At 43.8% G+C, this 20,203-nt stretch overlaps 1 protein-coding gene across 8 annotated transcripts in view; it reads left to right on the top strand.

Moving 5' to 3' along the window:
• The window catches only part of shank2b (SH3 and multiple ankyrin repeat domains 2b), a 215,086-nt gene that overhangs the window by 60,342 nt on the left and 134,541 nt on the right, over positions 1 to 20,203 (top strand). For all 8 annotated transcript variants that reach the window (XM_030414028.1, XM_030414027.1, XM_030414026.1 and 5 more), the window contains exons 3-5: positions 3,651 to 3,854; positions 5,799 to 5,870; positions 10,642 to 10,750. In XM_030414028.1, coding sequence (XP_030269888.1) covers positions 3,651 to 3,854; positions 5,799 to 5,870; positions 10,642 to 10,750 — 385 coding nt within the window. The remainder of the gene's footprint in view (positions 1 to 3,650; positions 3,855 to 5,798; positions 5,871 to 10,641; positions 10,751 to 20,203) is intronic.

Below are 20,203 nucleotides of genomic sequence, written 5' to 3'. Positions count from 1 at the left end.
TTTTATCAACCTCAGAAACGACCGCACGACAACAATACACTGCAGTAAATGGATCCAAATATAAACCGCCACCAAAAAGCCACAAATAATGCTCAGAACAGCACCAAACTTCAGCAACAGTACAAATAGGGTCTCAGCACATAGTCCGGGGCATCTAACCTCCGCTAGCTTAGCTGGATTTCTACTGAAAAGCTGACTAAATTTACCACTCTTCTGCAGCAGCTTCCTGTTGACGGGAAGTCCCGACGAGTCGATTACCGAGTGCAGTAGAGTTCCGCGGCTCATGGATGAAAATGTATGATTATGACTCCATGGAAAAGCAATCAAAATTCATATGTGTCTTACCTGCCAGTTTATAACAGTTATTATCGAGAGCGGACAGGGAAAAGAACAGAATTGAGCATTTCTAACCGCACTCGGTAATCGTCGCGTCGGGACTTCCCCGACCCGGAAGCTGATGGAGGAGAGTTGAAATCTGTTTTTAGCTTCACAATAGAAATCCAGCTAAGCTAGCGGAGGTTAGATGCCCCGGACTATGTGCTGAGACCCTATTTGTACTGTTGCTGAAGTTTGGTGCTGTTCTGAGCATTATTTGTGGCTTTTTGGTGGCGGTTTATATTTGGATCCATTTACTGCAGTGTATTGTTGTCGTGCGGTCGTTTCTGAGGTTGATAAAACTCCGTAAATTAGCGGTCTGCTAACTTGATCTCTCCAGAGGGAGTCTAACACAGTTTCACAGTGATTTAGACCATGAATTAAACTTACACCGGAATATCCCTTTAAAGCAACAGGTGTCAAAATTAAACACACCGTTACCTTTGGTCAAATTACAGGTTTCTCAACATTCATCTCAATACTTAACAAATACTCGTTGTAGCTGTTCTCTCTGATGCTAATCACCTCCTGGCTCCCGCTCCAGATGTTCTGATCTTCTCATGTAGCTCTTGGCAAGACAGTTTTCCACAACGTCGAACTACTCCTTTAAGTTTCTTCTGGTCACATTCTGAGCATGTTATAAATGAGCCTTGAGACTAAAAACTGGTGGCAGCTGTAACTACGGACGTCCCCTTCCCGACAGCAACATCTCGGGCCTGAGAGGAGAAGACAGATGTAGGGAGCGGTGCTGTTTCCTCCTCCCCACATGCTTCTCTCTGTCCTTGTCTCCAAATTGTCCTCCTCAAACAAGCCTTCTCTTCTCACGTTCTGTCGCCGTCTCCCCTCTCATTTCATGCCAGTACGCAGCTCTTATGTCCAGATGGAGACACCATCTTTTCAGAGCTCGTTTTGCTAATGATTCAAAGATTGGACACAGTGGTAGACTCGAGGTCAGACAGGCAGGCTAGCTTTCCAAAGACTGTTGCTTTGAATTGTTGGACCACGATCGGAGGGTCTGAAATCGCTGGAAAGCTCCTGCTGCCTCAAATAACCGAGTGTTCACACGCTGTCCAACTACCCACCATGTGCCATCATGTCTGCACTGAAAACAGTGTAAGAAAGACTTGGCAGGTGATTGGACGAACCATCTGTCTATCACCGACTATCCCTGCAACCAATCAGATCAATCGTGTGACGTGGTAGGAGAGCGCGGCGGACAAAGCCAGCTGTTAAATCCAACTTCTACCAAAGTCAGTGGAGAGAAAAGTGACAACATCTTTTCTATCTGCTCCTCTTTACAGTGAAATACACATGATTACTAATATAGCTGATGCTACGTTAGCAGCCATGCTAACCTCTTGAGTGGCTTCTTTCGCTGGTCGTCACATCTAAAGCAGCCTGTAGGTGCCAGGACGGTGCTGATTGATCCAAACTAGTGTAGCACAAAGCTTGAAGCCCTGTAAGATGGATTTGCTGCTGGATGTCATAATTTGGGTTTTTGGGTTTTGATTTCCTGTTTTATGTTCAACGTTTATCCTCTTGTGTTATATTTTACCTTCCACTTCCTGCCGTTGTCTGTTTCCTGTGTACAGCTGTGGTCCTCTCCCTGAACTGAAGCCAGTGTTTGTTTTGTTTGTCTGTTTTGTTCCTGCGTTTCTCTTCTGTTCCCTGATTTTGTCTTCCTGTCGTGTTTTACTTGAGTTTGCTGCCTCCAGCCTGTACTTTGATTTGTTTTTGGGTTGTTCTCGGTTACCTCTTGAATAACTTTTTCCCTGACGTTTGTTGTCCTTTTTTGTCAAACTTAACACCAGGAATCTGAACAACTGGTCCGAACAGGCTTGGTATGAATACACCTTAAGACCCAGGTTGAAAAATACAACAGGTTTCCTTTAAACCTATCAACCTGAAGTGGTTCTTAGTTTCTATTTTGACTGTAAATATTCATATTCTGTCAACTCCTGAGCAGTGGGAGGATTTAAACGTCTGGATCCGGGCTATATGAGACCTTTGCCCTTATCGACTTTTGCCTCTTATGTCACTCGTCCGTCTTGCTTCAGCTCTGCAGAGTTTAGTCCTGCATCATTTTATCCTTCCTCTTCCTCTTTTCGATGGTCTTCCTGGATCTTATCTTCACTTTCGATGGCTTTTTTAGGACATTTAATGTGTTTTTTTATTTATTTTAGAACGTTACGTACCCCCCAAAAAAACATTTCAGAGCCTGGTGTTGGCAGTTTTTCCAGTCGAGTAGAGTTGTTGAGTTTAAGCACTGTGTGGTTGTGCACTCTTCTTCGTCTCGTTACAGTCAGAAGATTAACAACATACTGTGTCTGTGATGATGAGGATGCACCACATCATCATCGCTCCACTTTAGAAACCTTAGTCTCCCAGTTCGCTGGAAGCTTCTTACACATTGTTTAAGTCAAACTCACGAGGAGGCAGCGCTGATGGGAGCGGATGGAAATGTGCCACTGTAATAAACCAGCAGAGGGACGACGGTCGTATCGGTCCAACCAGCTGCGCCAGATGCCAGACATCTGTTTGTGTACACTGTACCTTCAGTCTTCATCTTCCTCTCCTCTCCTCTCCACACCAGGCCGGAGGATTACGGTTCGGCTGAGTTCACAGACTGCTCATCCCTTCAGCCTTTATCACAGACGCGGGGTTGCTATCGCCGGCTGAGCAGCACATTCAGCTGTAAACACTCACAGCCTCTTCCAGAATGCCACGGCACAGCGCCCATAATCCCCTCTGATTCAGACGAGGCCGGCATTCTATGTTTATTCACCTCTGGAGGCTGAAACTAGGAGAGACCGGAGGGCACAGGGGTCGTGTCACTTACCCCCTCAGCCGGCCAAGTGTCCCTGTTCAGCATACAACACGCTAACAATAAAACAATATAAAAGCTTGGCAGTGCTGCCTGGCAGCCGCGGTTATTTGTAGGAACTGGGACAGCGTTTGTGTTATCGAAGCACCAATTTCTATGAGTCTGATCTGTGTTGATTGGGCTCCATTGTTCTGTGATTCTATTCAAATCCTCTCATTACTGCTGCGTCTCAGCTTATTTACATCTGTCAATCAACAGTAGGAAGTCCAGTGGAGGCTGTCACATGTTGATAACGTTAAGCTGCTTCGGTTGTTATTCCATACATGATTATTTCATTCGTGTTGAATTCCTCTGACTGCCGCTCGACACTGAATTCATCACAGTTAATCAATTTGCTTCCTCTCCCCTCTCACACTCCTCCACGCTCCCCTCTGCTCCTCAAACCAAACAGAAATGCATGCGGTTCAACCCGGATGCGACGGTGTGGGTCGCCAAGCAGCGGATCCTGTGCACGCTCAATCAGAGCCTCAAAGATGTTCTCAACTACGGGCTGTTCCAGCCAGCCAGCAACGGGAGGGACGGCAAGTTCCTGGATGAAGAACGCGTCCTTCGAGAGTACCCTCAGCCAATCAGCAAGGGCGTCCCTGCTCTGGAGGTAAAACATCAGCCAGGCAGATTATTCTCCTGGAAATGTATTAAAGATTTAATATGTGTTGGTGCAGAAAACAAAGTGAAGGCAGAAATGTGTCGATGAGTCTCAAGTGAATCTTCTTTTATTGTACAACAGCATTAGAAATGTTTTCATATCAGTCTCCAAATATAAAAGATATAAATTAATATGTTGAGCTTGTTGCATGTTATACTTTCCACTCCACGACATTTATTTGATAACTTCAGTTACTAGTTACTTTGCAGATTACAGGCTCAGAAACACTAGAAACTAGGGTTGTCATGATACTAAAATTTTCAGCTCTGATACTCAGGAAAATATTCGATACTCGATACCATTTTCGATACCACAAGGATAAAAAAAAGACCCCAAAATTTAAAATAAATATTTTTATTAACAAGAAAAATGCAAAAATAACCTCTGTTACAACATGTAACTATTAACTGAACCACACGTTACATATTTATAATAAAAAACAGTTTTACAAGTTTCAGGTCTGAGGTAGTGCAAAAAATAAATAAATAAAATAAACAATAACATAACAAAATAACAGGTTGTATGCTGTGCACATGTAAATATTAGGCAAGCCTGATAAAAACTAAATTAACTTTGAAGTGTTCCTTCCTTGGCTTCCTTGGTATCGATACTTTTGAAAATGAGTATCGTATCCAGATACAATATTTTAGTATCGATACTTTTTTGAGTTTCGATACTTTTGACAACCCTACTAGAAACACATTTTTAAATTAATGTATTTTAACATTAATCAGATAAATAAAATGCTGATTCCAGTGATCAGGTGTTATAATCTACAGTACAGTATATTTAAATACTAACTGTACGTGTAATTTAGTACATTTATTGCCAGAAAAAATACTTTTAGTACTTTTTATGACTTTTAATCAACTATTATTCACGTGGATGACTTTCACTTGTACCAAAGTCACATTTTAGCACAACATCTTTACTTTTACTGAAGCATGACTTTTGCATACTTCATAAAACACTGCTAGGAACCTCTGTGTTACATTTCATAGTGGTTTACATGTATTAATACATTCTTTATTGGCGTTATGAGAGCGGATTGTAACATGAGACTGAAAATCACCGTCTCTCTCTGTTCTCCACACGAGCCTGTGGACGTTAGTTGACGTATGTTAAAACATCTTTAATCTGGTTAATATCGAACATTTGAATCTGTGAAATGTTGCTGATGTGACAGAAACTACAGAACAGATTTCCACTAAACTTTGACGGAGATCCGGAGCCAGAATAGAACCTGTTAACTTCTGGTATGGATCTGGATAAAGGGACGGATCCAGAAAACACTTTCTCTCTTTCTTTAACATCGCAAGATAAATAGTTTTTTGTTTTTTTTTTACATTTCTGTTCATTTTTCAGGTGTTTATGTTTGAATAATGCTGCTGTATTCAGGTGGCTGTCTATGAGTGAGTATAAAAGGAGACTGTTGGGGCTTGGCGGAGGTATGCGCTCTACTGAGTGCTTTTCAAATTAATGAAAGTGTTGAAAGACACAATGTGAGAGAAGTGGATCCGTCCTCCATCAAGACTGCTGGAAATCTGTTCAGGAGTTTTTGTGTAAACCTGCTGACGAACAAATCAAACAATCAAACAGGTGAAGATGAAAACGGTCACACACTAACACTACATCCTTAAAATATATATATAAATATACACATATATATATATATTTCTTGCAGACAGTAATAAAACAGTTCCTTTAATAAAGAGGACACGTCTTTCGGCCTGATCGTCTCTCCAGAGGAACAGTTTCCTTCCAGATGCACTCAGAGGTGTAAACATGTCTGAGGAAAGGTCGTCAGCTCCCTCATGTATTCTGTTATTGGAACAGAGCTTCAGCAGAACCTTGTTTGACCCGTCGGTTTGCTTTGGACCTTTCTCTCAACAGTTCCGCTACAAGAGCCGAGTGTACAGGCAGCCCAACGTGGACGAGAAGCAGATCGCCAAACTTCACACCAAGGTGAGATCACTTCTCTTCTAAATCACTGAACTGACTCTGAATTTAAATGTTAGTTGCCAATATTTGTTTTGTTGTTTTTGAGTGAGGCTGCAGATGATTGATGATGAACAGCAGCACGAGTGCCAGTAAGCACAAACTGGTTATGCAAATGTGGCAATCAACACGACATCAGAGAGAAATGTTGACTGCAACTTGATTCTGGCACTCAAACAAGCAGCATGCAGTGTTTCCTGTGTGCACGTGGAATCATCCAGGAGACTTAACACGGTGCCGTTAAAAAAACATATTCAAAAGGATCTATGAAGTGGAAGCATGAAGTGGAAGCGTCGTCGGTCGCTGTGCAGCGGAGATTTCTCCTCCGGACAGATAAAAGCTTTCAGAAACCGTGTGAAGGCAGCGGAGTCACTCGTTTGTAACCGGTCAGTGTCTCCACTCGTCTTCAGCCCCGTTGGTGGGAAACACCCGGGAGAGCGCGAGCAGCTGAACAGAGGAAATCAAGAAAAGACGTCAACACACGTCAGTCTGAGAGGGAACGCAGACCAACACCCGTCCTGACTGATCTGAACAAAGAGGACAGCTGTCAGTCCGTCTGCTCTGTCTGTAGATGAACACACATCACATCAACAGACAACCATAACTCTACAGACACGATGCTTTTAAACTAGAAAGAACATCATGTGGAAGATTTGCTGAAATGAACAGAAGAATTAGTCACAAACAGCTTTTCACAAGGTTTATTAAGTGTCTCCAAACTCAACAACTCACTGAAAGGAGACATTTTTTAACGGACATTCTCTAAAATGTGACATGTTTAGATCAATAACATGTTTCTTCTTTCATAAATGGAGTGTAAATGGTGACATCAGTGTAAACAGTGTGTTCAAACAGCTGATCAATGTTGGCAGGTAAGACTTTAGCACTTTAGACACAGAAGCAGACAGGCTGGTACAGACATGCTGCCACAAACTGACACTTTTTACTTCTAAAACAAGTTTCTCTGCAGTCAACAACTCTTAAATCACGTGATTTTTGAATGGAGTCTGGTGACAGTGTCGTTACAGTTCAGTGGTCGGATCAGAAACAGAGTCACAACTTGTATCCATTCTGCCTGCTGCTGCTTTCTTCATCTTCTTCTTCTTTGCCTTCATCTTCTTCTTTGTCCTCATCTTCTTTATCTTTATCTTCATCTTCCTCGTCTTCTTTTTTGTCTTCTTCTTCTTCTTCTTCTTCCTTTCTTCTTTTAATTCTTCTTCATCATCTTCCTCGTCTTCTTTGTCGTTTTCTTCTTTTCTTTCTTCTTCATTGTCGTCTTCGTCTTCTTGTTTTTCTGGTTTTCTTCTTCTCCTTCTTTGTCTTTGTCTTCTTCCTCATCCTCATCTTCCTCCTAGTCTTCTTCTTCTTCATCCTCATCTTCTTCTTCTTCTCCTTCTTCCTTTCTTCTTTTAATTCTTCTTTGTTGTCTTCTTCGTCATCTTCTTCTTCTTCTCCTTCTTCCTTTCTTCTTTGTTGTCTTCTTCATCATCTTCCTCGTCTTCTTTATCGTTTTCTTCTTTTCTTCCTCTCTTTCTTCTTCATTGTCGTCTTCGTCTTCTTGTTTTTCTTGTTTTTCTTGTTCTCCTTCTTTGTCTTTGTCTTCTTCTTCTTCATCTTCATCATCATCCTCATCTTCCTCCTTTCTTCTTCTTCATCATCCTCATCTTCCTCGTCTTCTTCTTCTTCTTCTCCTGGCCCCGGATGTGAACGGTCTGAGCTAACAGATTTTCAGTGCATCCCTAAATGCATCTTGGGTAACTTGACACCTGACTGCCATCTTCCCTGGAGGTGAAGCGAGAGAACAGCGCAGTAATCAGTGTTTCATGTCAGAGATGTTGCAGAAATAAACTAAATATAACAGAGAAGGGAAAGAGACGGGCTGAATACCGTGTTCAGCTGCCTCGCTGGTTAATGAGGTAGAGAATGTTTGTGTCTGTTTGGTTTCATTCTTGGCAGTTTGAACCGTGTGGCGGGATGATGGCAGGAACAAACCCTCTTTTCTGTTCCCCTGTGACGATAAAAGAAAAGTCTGTAAGTCTGGATGCTGCTCAGAGGGAGTCTGTTCCTGCTCCATCTCGTCCCTCCCACACGAGCTGCAGTGAGTCTCTACAGTAACGTCTCTGGTTGTGTAAGGCCGGCTCCGGGCTGCCGTCCCACAGCTACTGTAATCCTGTAGAGCAGCCAAAGCATAAGTGTCTCTGGCAGCTCTCTGTTAGCAGCACACCAGGAAACCGTCTGACAGCTGCTCCCATTCTACATCTGAACGCAGGAAGGAGAGCGACCAGCAAAAAGATGGAGAATGAGACAGAAAAATTGCAAACAGATGAAGATAAACGTGGAGCAGCGACGTGAAAACACATGAAAACACTTTGACACAGAAGTCACAAACATGGCTCCTCGTTAATCGTCATTTTATTTCTAATTCTGCTGTTTGTCATTTCTTGGCCTGACTCGAGTTTTCCGGGCTAATCCTTTTTGCCGTGCAGTCTGCTGCTCTGTGGTTGGCTGGAGCTCACACTGAGACGGCCAATCAAACGCCAGCCTCCCAACCTGTTTCAGTACCATCCTCCAGACTGTGATTCACCAGGCCAGCACACACACACACACACACACACACACACACACACACAGGGAACATATCAGCTACATTAAATAAAACACGAGGTCGCGTTCACGACCCCTCGACATTTCCAGATATCAGACCGGCAGTGACTCATCGCGGCTGATCTCCAAACAGCAGCAGCAGCTCTCCGTCTGCGGTCGACTCGCTCTGTTTAATCAGTTTGCTTTGATTTCATTAAATTGTCACCACGACTGTCACAAAATACTCCTCAGGTATGCTGAGAAAATGAGTTATGAACCCCGTAAACCTCTGTAAACATTAAATATGAAGCAAATCCAATAAAAGGAAAACCTGGTGTTGTCGGCAGTAACAGAAAGGCAATTAAAAGTCTTCGTGCAGTGAACGTCTGAGCAGATTTGTGGGATCGACACTGATTAATGGCTGCTGGACGGATTGTGACGAGCTATAAAAAGCCTGACGCATCGTTGAGTCTTTGTTTTCTGCTGATACAGCAGCTGTTGAAAGCCTCACAGCGATGTTAGACCGATCATCAGACTGACGGATCATTTTATTATTCAGCTTGACATCACGCTCATTAGCTCGTTAGCTGTTGACCAGTTTCACAGTGACTGATGACCGTTCGGGCTCAGATCCAGAAGTCCGGAACCAGGCGAGTGATGTTAAACTCTACAGAGCAACAAAGAGCCTCTCAGCAGTCATTCATATTCCCACACACACACATCAGCTGATCCATTTTTATATATCTATTTGTTTTTTCTTCAAGAATAACCTGACGCGCCAGATGGTTTGTTACGTGGAACCATCTGGAAACTGTTTTCAGGGACTTTGAATAAAACTTGGCAGATGATTGGACAAACCAACTTCAACCAGATCAGATGGACAGTAGGAGAGCAGCACCGTCACAGGAGCTAGTTCATAAAATTAAAAAGCCTTCAGTGTCGTTCTTTGCTCTTCTTTTGATGAAATAAAATCTCCAGTGCTGACGGAACTGATGCTACAGCAGCAGCTACGCTAACGTCTGGTGGAGCCGCCGAACAGTCAAACACTTAAACAACACCTGTAGCTGCAGTCTGGCGAGATGGATTTGTGTGATCTCAAGTATCCAGCTGCGTGCTAAGCTAACTATAGCTAGCACTCTTGGATACATCGCCTGTTCTCACTCCCAACACTCCAAATACAGCTGCCTGGTTAGACTGACGCTGTAGTGGGTGTTTGGATGGGTTCATATGTTGGACTTTACCTCCAGAAACCAGGGTTTGTGTCCCGTTAATGTACAGAATGTAAAAATCTGTAAATGATGATTTACATCACTCACTTTCAGAGACTGAACTGAGTTATTTGAATCTTTTCCTAAACCTGACCAAACCACGAGCGTTTGGCTATGTTGAAACCATCCATGATGTGTCATAATATGTCAACTGTTTGCTAGTAGAAGCTTTATTTTGAAAGTCAAACAGGATGTAGCATGTTTTGTATAATTGGTAATTTGACCTCGGAGCCCGTCACGTGACAACCTGAAGCTATCTGTATCTGTAATCTGTATTTGAACAGTTTGTATACAACAATCGTAGAAATGGCTTGACGGGTAAAAAACTTCTGATCAGAAATCAATAGGATTGTTTCCTGTATTGGCTGATTGTTCCAGTGTGATCAGGACATCCTCGTCTCCTCGTCTCCTCCCACCTCACCTCCTCCCTGCCTCAGTTATTCTTCTCCGTCTATTCTTTTATTGCTATCCATTGTCTTTCTCTCCTCCTGGTGTCTCATTCTTCTTTCCTCATTTGCTCCTCTCCTTCGGGGAGCTGCTCTCTTATCTATTTTTATCATGCGGCCTGGAAAGAAAGCAGACAGGAACAGAAGAGAAACCAGCAGCCGTTCCTCTCCTCACAGTCGCCTCTCTGAATCCTCCTGGTTTCAGAATGCCTCGTTTTCCTCCATCTTTAACGAGTCTTCCTCCGTTTCACACTGTTTTCCTAAACGCTTCCACTCTGTTCTGTTTGACCCACTGCACCTTTTTCTCTATCTCAACTTCTATTTCCGTCTTTTTTTTTTTTTTTTTACAGCTCCGTCCTGACTCTTTCTCTCTCACACCACCCACCATTTGTTCTTCCTCCTCACTAATAATGGCTCTTTTCTCTTCTCTGGTTTTCACAGGCCAATCTGAGGAAGTTCATGGACCTCATCCAGCACAGTCAGGTGGACAAAGTGTCCAAGTTCTTGGAAAGAGGCTTCGATCCCAACTACCACGACGGTGACACTGGTGGTAAGGCTGCATCCTCGATAAGTTAAAGGGATATTCCGGTGTAAGTTTAATCCATGGTCTAAATCACAGTGAAACTGTGTTAGACTCCCTCTGGAGAGATCAAGTTAGCAGACCGCTAATTTACGGAGTTTTATCAACCTCAGAAACGACCGCACGACAACAATACACTGCAGTAAATGGATCCAAATATAAACCGCCACCAAAAAGCCACAAATAATGCTCAGAACAGTACCAAACTTCAGCAACAGTACAAATAGGGTCTCAGCACATAGTCCGGGGCATCTAACCTCCGCTAGCTTAGCTGGATTTCTATTGTGAAGCTAAAAACAGATTTCAACTCTCCTCCATCAGCTTCCGGGTCGGGGAAGTCCCGACGCGACGATTACCGAGTGCGGTTAGAAATGCTCAATTCCGTTCTTTTCCCTGTCCGCTCTCGATAATAACTGTTATAAACTGGCAGGTAAGACACATATGAACTTTGATTGCTTTTCCATGGAGTCATAATCATACATTTTCATCCATGAGCCGCGGAACTCTACTGCACTCGGTAATCGACTCGTCGGGACTTCCCGTCAACAGGAAGCTGCTGCAGAAGAGTGGTAAATTTAGTCAGCTTTTCAGTAGAAATCCGTAAATTAGCGGTCTGCTAACTTGATCTCTCGAGAGGGAGTCTAACACAGTTTCACAGTGTGTTAGACCATGGATTAAACTTACACCGGAATATCCCTTTAAAGCCTTCAGACTTGAATATGATATCAGCGGCACGGTTACAGGAGCGCTGTGATTAAATGTGACTTTGTGTTTGTGTTATTTATACAGCAGGCAGCGCTCCAGAACAGGTATCTGTGTTCACACTGCAGGGCTTTTAGAAAAACAAACGCTCAACAACACAGATAGTTACAAAGACAGAGCTCTTCACCAGGTTCCTTTTCCCCAGTCTGACCATGAGTAATCCCAGTTCATGCCATGTGACTGGTCCACTAACAGCCCCAGCCAATGTTCTAAAGGGTGATTACACTAATGTGACACATTAAAGTGACTAAAGACCTGTAAGGTGTGTTTACAGGTCTGCTGCACAGGTGAAACATGTCGTATAAAGCTTTCTGTGGCTCCAAAGAAAGCTGCATGTAATCAGATAAACTGCCTCTAGTGATGTCACTCAGTGGCTAAATTGCATTGTGGGTAGTGCAGGCTAGTATATACAGTAATACAGCGTTCTCCTAAACAACTGAAGTAGCTGGGGACTTGTTTTAAAATGAGAGATATCCATCAGCACAGAGGACGAAGATGATGACTGGATTTTACCTTCTGGATGAGAATCTTCTCGCGGTGAGGTCACAGGTCGCTTCCTGCACAGGTGTCGCTGACTTCAGGTGTAGAATTACAGGATGTAGGTTGAAGAATGTAAGGAGAGACATGTTGGTGTCATCTCCAGAGCCGCCGCAGCAATTAGTTCAGATCTCCCCTCAGAGGTCGTCGAGGTGACCTGACCTGGAAAGGACCAATTTAAACCGACCTGAACTCACCTGCAGTAACATTCATCTGTTTGTTTTTTTAAAGAGAATCCCAAACTGACTCACACATAGAGGATAACCAGATAACAAGCAGCCTCAGTAATCAAATGTCTGCGTCTGCCCCAAATCATCATTTCTCTCCTGTGGTTTTTATGATGTACGACAGAGCACACAGTGCAGTTACTGTTAACTGGCAGGTCAGTGGATTAATCACATGTGTGTGTTTTGTTGTGCACAAATAATCACACCAGCTCTGATGAACACGGCCGGCAGCAGTTAGCAGCGTGTTAGTAGCATCTAGCGTTGAGGTTGCAGATTAAACTCTACTCCTTTACAGTGGCTGCTGGAAATGCAAAAGAAATGTCCGTCTCTGGGCTCAGTTCTCTGTCTGACTCCATGAACAGGACCTGCTCCCTTCGCTGATATGAAGCACTCCCTGGAACCAAACTTTGACTGAAATGTGCAAATAATCGCTTCAAATATGTAAAAACAAATGTAGTAAAAAGCCTGAAAACAAAACACACGGGATGTAAACTCTGGTAGAACCACATACATCCTCCTCCAGCTTGTCACACCAGTGTTGTGCTATGTGAGCATTTTTATATCATATCACCCAAAGACCAACCTTCCCACCATGCACACAGAGGAGGTTAAATACACGAAGGACTGAAAAACAACTCAGACCGCAGGCTGAAGTGTGCACGTCTACGTCCAACAACACAACAACCATCCACGCAGAGTGAGGCTGAGAGTTTTTAGGGAGTCCTGAAGATATAAAAGGCTCCATGAATGTAAAAAAAAAAACACGAGGACTCTCAGTTTCAGGTGATTACACACCAACAAAAACATAATTATGAATATTATGTTCCACACGCTAAGACTTTAATGAGCAGATTTTGGTAAATCATCGCTTTAAGACAACAGCGTGGGAGCTAACAGCCTGTTAACAATCCAAACCGTATTATTTACACTGTGCTGCAACAGAGAGAGAAGTCTGGCTGATGTGCAGGAGTTAGAAAACGTACCGAGCAGCGTGTCGGCCTCTGGGCAGCACTGACGGGTTCTGTTTGTTCTGAGCGTCCTCCAGGTGAACGCTGGACTTGTGTGTTCAGTCAGTCCGCTGCATGCAGAGACAACAGAGTTATTCCAGCCAAAGATTTGGCTCCGTGTTTTTATACACAACCGAATTGCTGTTTGGTGCCAACAGTCCTGATGTCCCAAATGTCCCATAAAGACACAGTGAGCAGGTGTTTCATGCAATTTCAGGTTGGGTTAATAAGTCCTCTCAGGCCCACTCGGAGGCAGAAATAATAACATATCATCTCCAAACATGCACGTCCACTCACCTGCACTCCACTTCATTTGTTGTGCTTCCAATTAACATCTGAGCTTCTTCTCGGGGAGTGAAATCCATCCGGAGGAACGCAAACCCACTGCAGTCACAGAACACGCTGCCGTGCTCACAGCCGGCGGACTCAGAGCTCGATCGTGTTTTCTGCTGTTCGTCCAAAAGTATTCTGGGTAATGATCGGACAGCGAGGTGAAATGGAGTTCAAGTGAAGCAGGTTGAGGGAAAATTTAAAATCCGGTTTAGTGTGAAAATATCAAAACAAACTCGGTGTGGTAAGAGAATAAGACAGGAATCAAAGTGCCTGTTGTAAACATCTGTCAAACATCTGGATCTCACACACGAGCTGGTGACATTTACCCCCAAATATGTTGTTAAAACGACCAATCAATGAAAACTGAGATACATAATTAACCCATAATTATCCTTTAAGTGGCTTTATTCAATGGCTTCACGAGCACCAGGTGGACACATTTTAATCTCTTCTGGACATTTATATAAATCAGTGCACATTGAATTATTACAGTCGTATTTGCATTTAAAGGTAAAATATCAGGAAACTCAACTGGGGAGGTTTAAAGATGATATATATGTGAAACATTTTCACCATTTTTGGGTGTAAAAATGTGTTGAATTTACAATAAATATCTCTAAAGGCTGTTTTATCTGTTTCTTCGTGTTCTCTGAGGCAGCAGGGAGTGACAGCGCTGATTTAAAACACATTTTATTCTCAGATAAAAACATTTTGGAGTGAGAAAATACGATATCAGAAAACTCTCGACTCATATATGAAAACAAAATAAAATGTTTCATTATTTGCATGTTTAAACTTCAAATTTTAGAAAGACTGTGTAAAATAAACAGCTGGGAGAGTTTCATGTATATCTCTTACTAAAGGTTATAAAGTTACAACCTGCTGACTGCAGCTGCATCGTCTGCAGACGAGCTACAAGTTGAGTGTCTCTGCTCGGCCGTCCACGAGTCATAGCTGTCGGTTTGGTAACATGCTCAGCGGGAGTGCGAGTCAACGATCCACAGGACTGACAGGAAACCCTCAAGGCGCTGTAGTTAAAACCCGGCAGGAGGACGAGGAGGGAGTCGGGTTACGAGCTGTGCTCAGTGCTCGTACGTGGACGCTGATCAGCTGAGAGGAGCTCTGCGAGAGGAAACCTCGCTGTTTTATCTTTAAAGAGAACAAAAGAAATCACCGTCCTTTCAATGCAACACTGTTCCGCTGCTGTATTGTGACGAGGGATTATAGGATTCAAATTAACTTTAGCGGTCTGTATTTAGAAGCTCAATCATTTGATAAGCAGCGCTGGTTTACCTGTGTATTAAGAGGGATAATAATGTTTATTTATGAGCATTTAATGAATATGTCAAGGGCATCTCAGCGGTTCAGGTGCTCTTAACACGGCCAGAATTGAGTGGAGAGATTGGCCGGGAAAAAAACGGGTCTATTGAGGCAAATAAAGGTAAAGCTGAGAGCAGAAAAGGTTATTAAGCAGAGAATTGAGGTTATCTTAATGGGCTCTGAGAGCTATTGTTGAACGAACGCCTTATTGCTGCGGGCTGCGACTCTTGTGACTCAGCTCTTACTGCCTATTGATTTCAGCCGTCCACTAAAAGCTCTCCATGTGATTAACAAGAGCAGAAACAAACAGTCGTCCTCCTCCTGCTGCTCCGTCTGCACACAGCCGCAGAGAGCCAGGCTCATTTTCCTGCTTTCAGAAGAAACCGCTCGCTGTCAGTCATCCTGGAACAATGTGAGAAATAACTTCAACACACTAGAGGATTGCCAAAACCAAAGCTCATCTATCACAACTAACACGGACGTTTCATTTCCGGCTCTAAACGTTCGGTTTGATCTCGACTGCACTCTGATTTCTGTCAATCTCGTCACAAGAAGCTGCGTCGTCTGTCAACATTCTGGACGTGACAGAAAACAGAAACTTTAACTTTGTGCTCGAGCGTATTAACGAGCAACACGAGTGTCTTTTCCAAGCTGCACTTCATAAACACGGTTCTTCCTGACGGTGTTTATCAGACACAGTAAAGAGTCGATCTGACTCTCACTTTTGTCAAGTCACCAACAAACACACAGACAGACTGAGAGACGCAGATCTGAGATCAGTGTGACAGACAGACAAGACGCACGTTGAGCTCGACTTCAGAACAACGCTCCTGTTTCTGACGTCTAACTCAGGGAGGAGAGAGACAACATTACCTGATCACCTTTTACCCTGTACGGCACCTCATTTTAGGAAGTTTTAAAAGAAGAGAAAGTAAAACTCAGTCCTCCTCTCCTCCTCCTGATGATATAAAGTCCTCCTCTCCTCCTCCTGATGATATAAAGTCCTCATCTCCTCCTGATGATATAAAGTCCTCCTCTCCTCCTGATGATATAAAGTCCTCCTCTCCTCCTGATGATATAAAGTCCTCCTCTCCTCCTGATGATATAAGTCCTCCTCTCCTCCTGATGATATAAAGTCCTCCTCTCCTCCTGATGATATAAAGTCCTCCTCTCCTCCTCCTGATGATATAAAGTCCTCCTCTCCTCCTGATGATATAAAGTCCTCCTCTCCTCCTCCTGATGATATAAAGTCCTCCTCTCCTCCTCCTGATGATATAAAGTCCTCCTCTCCTCCTCCTGATGATATTAAAGTCCTCCTCTCCTCTCCTGATGATATAAGTCCGCCTCTCCTCCTCCTATGATATATAAGTCCTCCTCTCCTCCTCTGATGATATAAAGTCCTCCTCTCCTCCTGATGATATTAAAATCTTCCTCTCCTCTCTGAGGATATAAAGTCCTCCTCTCCTCCTCCTGAGGATATAAAGTCCTCCTCTCCTCCTCCTGATGGTATAAAGTCCTCCTCTCCTCTGATGATATAAAATCTCCTCTCTCCTCCTGATGATATAAAGTCTTCCTCTCCTCCTCCTGATGATATAAAGTCCTCCTCTCCTCCTCCTGAATGATATAAAGTCCTCCTCTCCTCCTCCTGATGATATAAAGTCCTCCTCTCCTCCTCCTGATGATATAAAGTCCTCCTCTCCTCCTCCTGATGATATAAAGTCCTCCTCTCCTCCTCCTGATGATATAAAGTCCTCCTCTCCTCCTCCTGATGATATAAAGTCCTCCTATCCTCCTCCTGATGATATAAAGTTCCTCCTCTCCTCCTCCTGATGATATAAAGTCCTCTCTCCTCCTCCTGATGATATAAAGTCCTCCTCTCCTCCTCCTGATGATCTAAAGTCCTCCTCTCCTCCTCCTGATGATATAAAGTCATCCTCTCCTCCTCCTGATGATATAAAGTCATCCTCTCCTCCTCCTGATGATATAAAGTCCTCCTCTCCTCCTCCTGATGATATAAAGTCCTCCTCTCCTCTCCTGATGATATAAAGTCCTCCTCTCTCCTCCTGATGATATAAAGTCCTCCTCTCCTCCTCCTGATGATATAAAGTCCTCCTCTCCTCCTCTGATGATATAAAGTCCTCCTCTCCTCCTCCTGATGATATAAAGTCCTCCTCCTCCTCCTCCTGATGATATAAAAGTCCTCCTCTCCTCCTCCTGATGATATAAAGGTCCTCCTCTCCTCCTGATGATATAAAGTCCTCCTCTCCCTCCTTCCCCCTGATGATATAAAGTCCTCCTCTCCTCCTCCTGAGGATATAAAGTCCCTCTCCTCCTGATGATGATATAAAGTCCTCCTCTCCTCCTCCTGATGATATAAAGTCCTCCTCTCCCTCCTGATGATATAAAGTCCTCCTCTCCTCCTCCTGAGGATATAAAGTCCTCCTCTCCTCCTCCTGATGATATAAAGTCCTCCTCTCCTCCTCCTGATGATATAAAGTCCTCATCTCCTCCTCCTGATGATATAATTCCTCCTCTCCTCTCCTGATGATATAAAGTCCTCCTCTCCTCCTCCTGATGATATAACAGTCCTCCTTCTCCTCCCTGATGATTAAAGTCCTCCTCTCCTCCTCCTGGATGAGATAAAGTCCTCCTCTCTCTCCTGTGATATAAAGTCCTCCTCTCCTCCTCCTGATGATATAAAGTCCTCCTCTCCTCCTGATGATATAAAGTCCTCCTCTCCTCCTGATGATATAAAGTGCCTCCTCTCTCCTGATGATATAAAGTCCTCCTCTCCTCCTCCTGATGATATAAAGTCCTCCTCTCCTCCTCCTGAATGATATAAGTCCTCCTCTCCTCCTCCTGATGATAGTAAAGTTCCTCCTCTCCTCCTCCTGATGATATAAAGTCCTCCTCTCCTCCTGATGATATAAAGTCCTCCTCTCCTCCGCCTGATGATATAAAGTCCTCCTCTCCTCCTCCTGATGATATAAAGTCCTCCTCTCCTCCTCCTGATGATATAAAGTCCTCCTCCTCCTCCTGATGATATAAAGTCCTCCTCTCCTCCTCCTCCTGATGATAGTAAAGTCCTCCTCTCCCTCTCCTCCTGATGATATAAAGTCCTCCTCTCTCCTCCTGATGATATAAAGTCCTCCTCTCCCTCCTCCTGATGATATAAAGTCCTCCTCTCCCTCCTGATGATATAAAGTCCTCCTCCTCCTCCTGATGATATAAAGTCCTCCTCTCCTCCTGATGATATAAAGTCCTCCTCTCCTCCTCCTGATGATATAAAGTCCTCCTCTCCTCCTCCTGATGATGTAAAGTCCTCCTCTCCTCCTGAGGATATAAAGTCCTCCTCTCCTCCTCCTGATGATATAAAGTCCTTCTCTCCTCCTCCTGATGATATAAAGTCCTCCTCTCCTCTCCTGATGATATAAAGTCCTCCTCTCCTCCTCCTGATGATATAAAGTCCTCCTCTCCTCCTCCTGATGATATAAAGTCCTCCTCTCCTCCTGATGATATAAAGTCCTCCTCTCCTCCTCCTGATGATATAAAGTCCTCCTCTCCTCCTCCTGATGATATAAAGTCCTCCTCTCCTCCTCCTGATGATGTAAAGTCCTCCTCTACTCCTGATGATATAAAGTCCTCCTCTCCTCCTCCTGATGATATAAAGTCCTCCTCTACTCCTGATGATATAAAGTCCTCTCCCCTCCTGATGATATAAAGTCCTCCTCTCCTCCTCCTGATGATATAAAGTCCTCCTCTCCTCCTCCTGATGATATAAAGTCCTCCTCTCCTCCTGATGATATAAAGTCCCTCCTCTCCTCCTCCTGATGATATAAAGTCCTCTCCTCCTCCTGATGATATAAAGTCCTCCTCTCCTCCTCCTGATGATATAAAGTCCTCCTCTCCTCATCAGGAGGAGCAGAGGATGACTGGGTTTTACTTTTTGACAGATTCTTTAAGTATCCTACAGTCAAACAAGACTATGACTCCACAAACATGCTCCTATATTTAGGAACAGGGGTCCTTGGAGCTAAATGCTAACATAAGCATGCTAACATGCTCACAATGTGACCGACCAACATCAATGCTCGCACTAGCACCGCTGTCTGCAGAGGATACTAAAGAAATGCTTGTGCTGTTAATGAGCACTTTTCTCCCAGAATGCACCACTGAGAGGATGTGAAGAAGCAGCTCCAGGAGAAGATGATCAATAGTGAAGAAACATCTGCAGAAAGTATTTAAAAACACAACATTACATATTTAATCTCTTGAAGTTGTGAAGTTGTTTGTATCAGGAGGATGTTCGATGTTCGATGTCTAACTGACGTCAGCTGGAACAACGTGCGTTGTTTCTGTCATATGTTGAAATGAGGACACATCTTCTGACTGTGAGTTTTTGATGACCTCGTTTAGATCGACGTGTCTAATGATGTCTTAATCACAGCAAAGGTTTAATAGTCTAATTAGTTGCTGCAGACAACCGACCTGGTTTTATCAGCCTGGTTCACATCAGTGCAGACGAGGAAACAACAACCTGAACACAGGAAGGAAACTGTAAAAATCCAAAATGAGGGGCAGATATCTTCTTGTTTTGCAGCAGCCTTGTCTCGAGCAACCTCGTTCACATTCACACTGTATTTGGTCCAGTTGAAATGTGGAGCGTGCAGGTGAACAGTGTCATTCAGACCACTTGACCACAGCGGAGAGACTAAAAACGAGTCTCAGGCTTCCTTCCAGTGAACTCTGCTGTGGAGTGGGAGTCTAATGCAAGACAACTGCAGGAAACAACCTGAGAATAGATCTTATTTATGAAATACGTGATGCAACCGAGAGTCATGTTTGGAAAACTCACTGTGACATAATGAGCCGAGAACAACCTCGACCCGTTAGTGACCGTCGGCTCGCTCTGGGAGAGAATCTGCTGCTTTGTTCTTCCCACCGAACATTTTATAAATACATGCAACACACGGCCTGCAGGGGAGAGACGATGCATGCAGATCATCTCCTCATCAAACCATCAAACTCAACTCTGCTTCATCCAGAGCAGCGGGTCGCCTCTGTGTTCCAGTGCTGTAATTACAGCTTGATCAGTTAAAGGAGCTTTATTACGCTCATTTTCAAGCTTTTTTGGCTTCATGAGCAGATTTCATAGAAACGACTGCGGCGCCGGCTCATGACGCCACTTCATCTTCTCACCGGTTTGCTTAGAGGACGCTGAAGTTGATGGCCTCACT

This window comes from Sparus aurata, chromosome 4, assembly GCF_900880675.1.
Source record: "Sparus aurata chromosome 4, fSpaAur1.1, whole genome shotgun sequence".
Lineage (NCBI taxonomy): Eukaryota > Metazoa > Chordata > Actinopteri > Spariformes > Sparidae > Sparus > Sparus aurata.
Note: the sequence above shows the minus strand (reverse complement) of the source record. Positions and strands in the feature narration are given on the sequence as shown.